This window comes from Halyomorpha halys, unplaced genomic scaffold, assembly GCF_000696795.3.
Source record: "Halyomorpha halys isolate HHAL.00 unplaced genomic scaffold, Hhal_1.1 Scaffold28.1, whole genome shotgun sequence".
NCBI lineage: Eukaryota > Metazoa > Arthropoda > Insecta > Hemiptera > Pentatomidae > Halyomorpha > Halyomorpha halys.
The window spans coordinates 113569-124577 of NW_027110130.1; the positions used below are offsets into that span (position 1 = coordinate 113569).

Genomic DNA, 11009 nt, shown 5'->3' on the forward strand with positions numbered 1-11009 from the left:
GAGAGAGAGAGAGAGAGATTAAATAAACGTCTTGAAAGAATAATTATAAATAAGAATGATATTAAAAGAGCAAAGAACAAGTTTATTTTATATATGAGAAACAAATGCTTATAGGTTATGAATGGTCCAATGCCCTAAAATTAAATATAAATTATGCACCCCTGTGTGGAGTCCCATGTGTCAGCAAACAGGATAGAGACGTTGTGTCTCTCTGCCCAAAATGTAACAGAGAGCCTAAAACATCAGCGCATGTTCTGGGGAAAAGCCCCAACAGCTCTCACCTCATTACACACTGTCGCTACAGAATAAAGTATGAGTTAATGAAGCTCCTAAAAGAAAGAGATTTTGCCTGCTTCAACAAGACTACTGCGTGGATACAGATAGATCCACAAGATATGTTAATATTGTCACATTCCTTATGACATGAAAGTCAGTAGTAATCATTCTGGATTCCACTGTAAGATATGAAAATAATGACCTTGACCATGCAAATAAAGTGGAAAGGGAAAAATAATGAAATTTACAATAAATGTATCCCTTTACTTAAGGCAAAATTCCATGAGGGCTTCAGAGAAAGATACTTCAACTTGAGAGGCCTCTGTTTTTGAGCTAGGTATTGTTCCGAAAATAATAGATTGTTGTGTTGTATCAAAAGTTATTTGAAGGGGGTTGCATTTTGTATATGTTTCATAAGTGGTGCATGATTTTAGAAGTTTTTATATATTCCCAACCCACTACGTTTTAGTTCATATCTCTCCTCTATTTTTTAGTTTGTAATATCAACAATTAATTTTATTTTTATTTTATAGTTTGTACCAGACCATAGGATGAGGCCGTTTGTTCGAGTTTTTTTGAAATCGTTTGTTACCAGCTGCCCACCTTCCTGTTATGACACAGTCTTAACACCTGTTCTAGCTCATTTTACTCCCTACAGTAAGTATTATCATAAAGTTTGTTGAGTTATTAAGGATGTTTTCTAGATATAGTGCAGTGGTTCCCAAAATGGGCCCTACCGCCTCATGGGGGGTGCTGCAGCGATTCATAGGGGTGGTGAAAGCTAAAGTTGCATTGAATATTTTATGGTCGCTAAATAATATTTTTGCTCGAAAGGGAGTGGTAGGACATCAAAGTTTGGGAACTACTGTTATACGGTTTATCAAATGAGACTCACAAAATGAAGAATGTTTTACATGTAACAAAAATAAAAGCCCCTTTGTATTATTTATCCTTTATCTCTGCTTTTATTATATTTTATATTTATAATCTTAACACCTTCTTCAGACTGGTTAATATTGTTTAATTAAATAAAATTGTATCCATTTTCGTCTCAAAACAGCACAACAACAGATTGTTGTGATAAATTGTAACACAGAAAGTTGGCTGTGATAAATAATTTTATGCGATCAATTAACAAAATTTCCTAATGTTTTGATGTCTCAAAGGGTAATTTGTGGACTGATATAAATGACCTGGTCAGAACAGACTGTATGAAGTAGTTTTTTAAATGTTTTGGTTCTAAAATTGTATTAAGTTTGTCCTAGAGGACGGCCGAAACATTGGACTTGTAAAGGAATATAAAATATTTTGAGACTAAAATGGATAAAATTTCATTTAATTAAAGAATATTTTTTATATTGGGTCATTGTTACTTTAAAAATTCAAAGTGGGGTTAATGAACTTTTGTTGTTTACTATGTTTAGATTAACAAATTATAATGAGCTTGTTAATCCTCTGGTTTTTATAATATTTACTATCATTCCAGTTGCACTTTATTTATTATGCCATCAAATATAAGCTTGGAAACATGCAATTTCCGAGTCATTTTTTATTTTTATGAGTGGGCTAAACTGTAAGAAACATTACCACGGTGTTTGAGGAAGGCTGTTGTAACAGTCTGACCATTAGCCAATGGTTTAAAGAATATTTGGCTGGATAACCAACCCTGAGGAAGACCTCCACGAGCAATTGATGATGACGATGAATTTAGGCTTACTGTGAAAGAAAATCCTTACCAAAATGTTGCAGCACAACTGAACACAAGTGTACCGACAGTTTCTCGACACTTAAAGACTATTGATAAAATAAAAAAAAGTAAATCTACGGGTACCTCTTGAACTAACTGAGCTACTGAAGTATTATGAGATGCGCTTTTTTACATTTCTCTGCTTATGAGGCAAAAAATAAAAAACGAACACTTTCTTGAAGATAATCACGTCTGATGAAAACTGGATTATATATGACAACTGGTGCTGGCCAGATACACAACGCCAGAACTCTTGTTTTACGATAGGCAATGAAGAAACTAAACAAGCTGTATTAGTTACGAAGTCCTTCCACATGCACCTTATTAGCTAGACATATCTCCAACAGATTTCCATCTGTTCACAAATTTGGACTACTTTCTTGGGGATAAAATTTATTGGGTTGTGCTATAGGTGAAATTTAAAATATTAGATATTGTTTACAATGATTTTTATGACTTTCTACTTAAAAATAAATTAATATTCAAGAAATTGCATTTCACCATATATTAATTTATTATTATATAATTTCCCTTTGTTATTTCAGTGTTTGCCAGACTGAATGCTAGATGGCAACATTTATCTGAATTAAGCGAAAACGGTAATACTGACGACCACGAAGAGAATACAGACACACAGGTAAAATGGCAGATTTACTAAAATAAAATTGCCTATTATTGTCTTCCATGTTTAAACACTAATAATACATTTATTTTTTCTATTACTGTGAATTAATATATATTTTTTAATATAATAAATATATATTTGAAACTAAATTATTGTCATATGGGACATGTCCAAGAAATGAGAGTACTCCTGTATTAATCACTATAACATTTAATAATAAAAACTATTCTTTGCAAACATTGTTCTTTATTATTATTAATTTATCTCAACAAAATTATATAACTTCGGATAACCTTTGTTAATAATAATAAAACTTATATTTAATTATTTTATTCTATAGAAGTACTGTTCAATAGTCGGACTAAATAAAATATGTTTTCCCTACATTCCAGGAGATGCTGGAAGACATGTTGAACAGAACCTTGACGAGGGAGTACTTGGATGTACTCAAGGTGGTACTGTATGGTGGTACAGAGACTGGGAACGGCTCCGGCAGCATGGAGGAGGAAGGCCAAGAGGTCAAACCGCAATCGGATGTCATCAGCGAGTTGGGAATGAGAGTACTCGCATTTGATCCCACTTCTCAGCCTATTGTTCTCTGTTTATTGAGGTATTGGCGAGGGTTAATCAAATATAAACAGTAATTATTTATGAAACATTTATTAATTAATGTAATAAACAAACCATACTTTCGGCATTTCTCAACGTAGTATCCTTAGTGGTCAATATATAAAGTTGAAAAGTAGTGATTGGTGTATTTATCATTCCTATAATAATATATATTCTGTTAAATAACTTTTCAGAGCTCTATACTGGGGAGACAGTACGGCCAGTCTTAAGTGCACCTCGCTCCTCGGTGGCGTCATGCTTCACCTGGTGTCGGCTGGCAAGATGACCGCAGATCTGGCCTGCCATGCTCTCACGTCCATCCTGTTTGGCCTCCAGTGCCACGGTCAGCATGATGCCAATCAGGGTTCTCTTCTCGTTCTGGGAACACTTATGTACGGCATCTTGAGGCCAATAGCTCCGGAAATTGTTCAAGTGAGTAAATAGTCCATTTTAATTTAGGGCCAGTTAAACCAGTGTCGGTTTTAGCTAAGATTTCTTTAACTTAGATTCATCCACGAGTAAGAATGTGCTTTATAATATTATCCTGTTGTGTCTAGGATGCCAGGATAATTACTAAAGGCAATTGTCCAAAATTATTTGTATTAATTGAAACTAATCGAGTCCTTAAAACGCAAAGGCATAGCATGTATGTTTACCAGTTACCAATTAGTCATCTTTATGAAATTTGATTACCATTAAGATATATAATATGTTAGGTAGTGATATTGGGTAATATAATCCTCAAAGCTACACAAAGGAACAAAGTGTTTATTTGGGCCTCCCGTACCTCGGTGGTTAAGACATAGTCTTACCAATTTAATGTCGAATCAGGCCTGGGACGTTGACTTTTTTTCATTGAGTGGCGGTCCCACAAAACAAAGAACTTTGACCTCTGACCATGGTTAGGCAATATAGGACTCCAATGGGAGTCTTGGCAAAAAAAAAATTTATTTACATTTAGTAGATCTATGAATGATGTAATATAATAAAATGTTTTAGTGAAGTGATTCAGATAGATGCTTTGTCATAAAATATCTTTATATTATACCGGACTGGTTGATTGAAAAATGTAGTGTTGATACATGATGTATCAATTTCAATGTGTCTTGGCCAGTTGTTCTTCTAGTACATCTCTCAAAAGAAAAAAATGCGTTTTGTGTAAAAGAACATTTCAGATTTAATGAGCTCTGCTAGAAGAGAGACAAAATGTTTCTTTTGATTATTCTTTAAAATCTATATCTTTTAATTAAAATAAATTGTTTCCATTTATGTCTCAAGTATTCTTAATTAATATTGTAAATATCCAATGTTTCAGCATGAGCATCGTCGAGGACAGTCTGTAAATTTATACTACACATCCAGCTATTAAAATGTTTTGCAGACTATTCTGCCCAAGTCTAATTATTTTAGTAAAATTTAACTAAAAACTATTTTGTCACTTTTTCATTTAATTTTAAAAATTTTAACGATGAGTAATAATTGTGCAAGATATTTTCTAATTAAAGGTTTTTAAATTAATTGAAAAAATAGGTTAATTGGACTAAAATTATTAGACCTGGATAGAATAACCTGCTAAAAATTTTAATCAAGTGGTCTAAACTTCCAATCCATTACAAAAGAATGATCAAATTGACTATTATAAGGCCTGTCTGGACATACAGAGTTGAGAGCTTTAGGGCTCCACTAAACAATTGAATTCCTCTCGTATACAATCCTTACAGTCCAAAATCCTTAATGCTCCTTACTTTGTCACAGATTAAGTCATCCATCAGGACCCGTTCCATTTGTTGCTGATTTGACCAGAACCAGATGCTAATCTTTTCATGATAAACTTCCCAACCACCCAAGCCCACTTGTTTCTATCCTGGTATCTCTTATAATACCTGATAATCCCCGTAGGTGTCTGTAAAGAAGATGGCCGCGAGATCTTCTTTAGTAACGTAATTGGAGGTCTATCAATAGGTAGATTCTCCAAATGTTTGTATTATGTTATTTTGTTTCTTATAGTAAATTTACTTGTTTTATGTAATTTTATACAGTTGTAAATAATAATAAATAAATTACTAAAAAAAAAAAAAAATTAATAATGTGAGGTATGAATTAATAGTTAAGACTGTCCTTGGGATGGGTGGGTTGGTCAAAATGTTGGACATTATCAAAAATAATGTTTAAAGCTTAGATATAAATGGGTAAAATTTATTTTAATTACACAATAAAATTCTCGAAGAAGTGATAAGATTGTATTAAATCTATATATTTTTCAGGTGATGAAGCAAATACCAGATGTTAATATGATCGATCTACAGAAACTTGATGATAGGATGTTGAAGGAGATACAGAAAGGAACAAAAGTAGACAAAGCAAAAAAAGAAATGTTTAAAAAAGTTACTAGTCCCGTAAGTATCTAAACCTTAAATTATCTGCATAATGTTGATTTGTGCTTTATACCTTTATCCTGCATTAATTTTTTCTAACAACTTATTTTATGTCAAACTTGACCATTTTAAAAAGTGAAAATTTTTATCTTTTGAAATGAAAAATAGTTAATTATTGTGGGACTAGATTACGTCCCTTTAGAACAATTAAAAAGGTAATTTTAATTGTACAATAACATATATTGGACAAAAAAACAGTGTGGCCACACTTAATTATAACTTTTATTAAAGTTGTATATAAATAATCTTAAGATGCAGAGAAGAAAAAAAAATTAAAAACTAACTGACTAAATAAACAAAAAAACATGACAAAAAGATAGTTAAATAGAAGGGTTTTGAATGATGGAAGGGTTGTACATGACGTATGTTAGACGGAATGGAATTAAAAATGATAACTGGGTAACTTAGAAGACTAGTTTAGGAGGACAGAAAAGTTTATTTTGTATGGTGGAAACTATTTTGAAAATTCTATAAAATAATGTTGTTTTTTTAAAAACTTTCCTTTTATCCTTTGGCACTATTTTCTGATTTAGTAAAAAAAAGAAAGGGAGAAGCATATGGGAGCTAAGAATATTTCTATAAATTTAATTAAGTACAAACAGGAATAACTCATATATTTGACAACAAATAATTTTTTACCCCGAGCTGCCTTTCACATGAACTCCAATCCCTCTAACATACGTCATGTATCAACCCTTCCCTCCTTTTGTTTCTCTAAGCTGAACCAATATAATAATGTATATATGTATATATAATTGACAGTAAAAATTTAAATATAAGAATGATATAGGTAACATAAATATTGAACATAAGTATTTGTTATTTGTAAATATTGTAACTACCTTTTTGTTTGGTTTTTATGTATTTAGTCATTTAGTTTTTCTATTTATTTTTTTATTTTATTTTTTATAAAATTATTTATAATATTAGTTATAATTAAGTGTGACCTCACTGTTTTTGGCCAATATTTTGTAATATTATAATTATCTTATAATTGTTTTAAAGGGGTCTAGTCCCAGAATAATGAACTGTTTTTCATTTCATATTTCTTAATGTTTTTGATTCATTAAACCAAAAAATGCCATATCGAATAAAAACCTATGAAGAGTTTTTGCAGTCTCATTTCTTGGTAATATTTACAAGAACAGGATCAAAACTACAATGATTTTTCTTTGTGTCTATTTCTAATGTTTTTTTTTTTGTTTTTTTTAGTTAATTGGAAGAAATGTTGGTCAGCTTTTCAGGAAAAAAGTTGCGATTAGAGATCTGCCCAAAATAGAAAGTTTAAAGCCGAAACTCAATTCAGATCTTCTATTCAATAACGATGAGAACGGCCTAGTGACGCTATTCAAAACGTAGCAACGAATTCCTTCTATCCTACTAATTGTATAGTTCTAGTCTCGAGTGTTGTGATGCTGTCAGTTTCCTATTCCTTCATATCCTATTCCTATCCCGAATTGATGTGATCAAAATTAACTTATTCTTTAGTTTATAAGCAATTTTTTTTTACAGTACGAATTTCTTACATTCCAAAATGAATGTAATATCTGACCAACAAAAATTCATTGTTTCATAATCTTAAAAAACAAAAAAGATTTAGACTTGTAATAAATTTAGAATTTTTCATGAACTTGTAATCGTTAATTATTGATCTATAATTAAATTTAAAAAGTTTCCTGGTAATACTCCAAAATGCCTGCTTATGAATCTTAACATTATATAAAAAAAAAAAAAAAAGGTTAATCAATAGAGTTTCTGACCGCTCAATCTATTGTGGAGCTTTTGTTTGCGAAAAAGAGTATATAAAATCTTATTTAAACATCTGTGATGTTTTCAATTGTTATTTACAGTTAGTTCTATTTAAAATAAAATATACACAGTTATCTGTTTAATTTTCGCACAAAGATGCTCTTCAAGATTTCATTATTTCTCAAACCAGTGACGATCAATAGATTTATTATTTTTCTGAAACGATAGAATTTAAATACTTTTTTATTTACTATTGTGTCTAGAAATGATCATTGATACATCGAAATACCTAAAATAACAGTCTGAAACCTACATAATTAATAGTGGGTGAGATTTTAGTATAACACTGGTAAAGATACAGTATTCTGGCATACACCAATTTAAAAAAAAAAATATATGTAATGGACTAATTAATAGTTTCACATAAGACTATCGTAAGAATATTTATAAAGATAAATGGGCTATTTCAAATATAGTAAACTATATTTTGGAAATTTGACTGAAAGCCTACTAGAAGACATTTAGAAGAAAGGTCCGATTGAACAAACTATAAGAAACGTTTCTTCGGATGCCGAAAAATAGTAGAAATGAGCATTTTAGCTGAGAAGGTAGTTTAATTTAATTAAGAAATATTTCAGTTGAGCCAAAGTTCGAATTATTTCATATCGATTGTTTAGTTTAAATAATTTTAACTTCTACTAGTTTTTGGCCCTGAGAAATGTTTTTTGTCTTAGTGTGTTTTAAAATTGACTAAAACTCCTCTTTTTTCCAATAAAATAAAATGTAAATGTTTATTTTGTATATAATATATCTTATTATTTTTGTTGTATTTGTAATATAGTGATGAAATGGTGTGTAAGGTCGGAATATGAATGAGTGTTATTAACTACACGTGTATGTATTGTACATTTGCGTTTATTCAGTGTTGTTATGTATATATTATTACTGTGGGTCAGTGTCCAATAAATGAAATTGTTGTTATATTAGATATAATTGAATATTAAATATTAAAAAAAAAAAATTAAATAAAAAATAACAAAATACTGCATGTGTTTCTGATTTTAATTATAAAAGTTCAAAGAATTAAAAAAGAGAAAAAGGGTAATTTTTTATATGATTTGTTTTATAATATTGACGAAGGTTTGCATATGCTTTTTTTTTTTTTTTTTGTTTTTTAAATCATAAAGAATTGTATTTCTAAAATTATTATTTTTTATTGTTATTCTAGAATAAAAATTCAACTGTTATACATAGCTGTATGAATAATTAAAAACAGAATAAATGTATTATCTATCCTTTTGTATTGCCCTTCATATTTATTTTTTTAAATAATTTTTATGTTCTGTAATGCATTATTATATTTTTATTTATTTAACCCTTTTAGTGCCAGACAGAGATGTATTGTAGTTCATAGCATTTGCGAAAAGTACTGTAATCGTAGTAGTAATTGCATATTCAATGACTTCTTTGCTACTTGATAAATATGGTGTATCATATCGATATACTATATTCCATTATCAGCAATTTTTGCTGAAACCATCATATCATTTGGCACTAAAAGGTTCAACCACACTAAATAAAAATCATTAATTACACATATAGTTAATAGCCCATTGAAAGAAAGCTTATCAAATAAATTGATATGTATCCATTTCAATTATTTTCAAATTACCCCTTGATTGATTTTTAAGAATTCAATTACTGTTCATAGAAACTGCAAAGGTCTTTGTACAAATAAAAAAATAAAAAGAGCTATCCATATATATGATGACCTCACAAAGTTTCATTACAGATCTCAGAACAAAAAATGTATTTTAACAATTAGTACAGCAAACTTAAAAGTCTTTTATATATGACTCTCTGGCTTCAACGCACCGTTGTCATAGTTTCTTTTCCGTTGTTCACAGGCTCCCTAGAACTATTCATGTGAAAGGCTTTTAAGGGACTTAGCGAAGCTGCTGTAGGAATCGTGTCGAATCGCTTCTCTGTCAGGTCTTTCTTAATTCAGTGATATAAATTGAATTACTTGGGAGCTAAGTAGGGGCTACGGAAGTGTTATCATGTTGGTCTAGGCCAAAACTTCCATTAATACTGTATGAAGTATGCCCTCAACCGAATTGCCGGACACACTTCACTTTGGGTTGGAGTGGACTGTATAATTGAAAAAACCAGATATGATTAAATGAAATAAAATTCTATTGTTCAAGTTACAAATGGTGTAGTGGGTGGCCGAAAGAAAACATTCATGATTAAATGGTTAGTAAATTTTGAATAACTGGGCTATGGAAACTGTAGATCTAAAATTGAGGTGGTTGATGATGATTACTATGTGGTGGTGAATGTTAATTAACTTACTCCATGGTTCCTTTTCCATCCACATTCTCATGCTTCTCTTCCCTCTGCTCCTGAGAACAACTCCAAGAGTTCTACTCACCCATGGTAGATTCCTGATATGAGAGACAAAGAAAATGATGCACTGCTTCCACCTGAAGACAAGATGGCTCTCTCCTCTCACCTTAGTCTGGGTTGCTTCCTTCCCCAGAGAGCACTGGAGGAGGTGAGATTTGGCTGTTGGCCACATGGGCACTAATATATCCTGTAGGCTATTATGCCATGATGTTTGATGGTGCCCCCTCCAATTCAACCTTTCGGTTGCCGTAGGTTAACCGGAACAAATACACTAAAGAAAAAAAAATTGAAGATTTAGACGTAATATTTAAACGATTTTTTTCCTGATTTCAATGCAGATGGAGTGAGAGTTGCTGCTAAACCAACTGCCAGGGGCTAGTTTTACATTGGAGAGCTCTGCTGATTGAAGAATCGAATCGCCCAGAGATCAAAGATGATGGTTTCTACTAGGGATGCGACATCGATGTTTTTTTTAACCATTTCTGTAACATAAAGACAGTTATAAAGACTACGCATGCTCCGCCCAGTCAGAAGTGCTTTTTCAATCAACCAATAGGACATGAAATCCAAAAACCTCAATTTTTAAAATATAGTTGTTTACAATAAATTACCCAAAATACATCGATGTTTTTGAACATCCATTTTGAAGAACATAAGGTCTGTTCCAACGATCACGCATTCTACGGCCTGTAAGAAGTGGTTTTAGAAACTTACAATCCGACATCGACTACAAAAAACATCGATGTTTTAAAATATAGTTCTTTACAATACATAACTCAAAATACAATGATGTTTTTGAACAACTATTTCAGAAACGTAAGGTCTGTTCCAACGATCCCGCGTCCTACGGCCTGTAAGAAGTGCTTTTTGAATCAAAGAATCCGACAACGACAAAAAAAAACATCGATTTATTTATGTATGTATTGTGAGTAACGATATTTTAAAACATCGATGTTTTTTCGGTAATGTATTGTAAGCAACGATATTTTAAAAACATTGATGTTTTTTTTAGTCGATGTCGGATTCTTTGTTAAAAAAAATATCTGACAGGCCGTAGAATACGGGATCGTTGGAACAGATCTTATGTTATTCAAATGGATGTTCAGAAACATCGATGTTTTTTGGGTAATGTATTGTAAGTAACGATATTTTAAAACAT

The 11009-nt window shown here is 31.1% G+C and overlaps 1 protein-coding gene across 1 annotated transcript in view; it reads left to right on the top strand.

The window, feature by feature from the left end:
• Positions 1 to 9092, top strand: part of Ranbp21 (exportin-5-like protein Ranbp21) — a 47618-nt gene extending 38526 nt beyond the window's left edge. The window contains exons 15-20 of the mRNA XM_067048227.1: positions 810 to 933; positions 2569 to 2660; positions 3041 to 3258; positions 3452 to 3689; positions 5522 to 5653; positions 6905 to 9092. Of these exons, the coding sequence (XP_066904328.1) occupies positions 810 to 933; positions 2569 to 2660; positions 3041 to 3258; positions 3452 to 3689; positions 5522 to 5653; positions 6905 to 7051 (951 nt within the window). The 3' untranslated portion in view covers positions 7052 to 9092. The remainder of the gene's footprint in view (positions 1 to 809; positions 934 to 2568; positions 2661 to 3040; positions 3259 to 3451; positions 3690 to 5521; positions 5654 to 6904) is intronic.
• The last annotated feature ends 1917 nt before the right edge of the window (positions 9093 to 11009 follow it).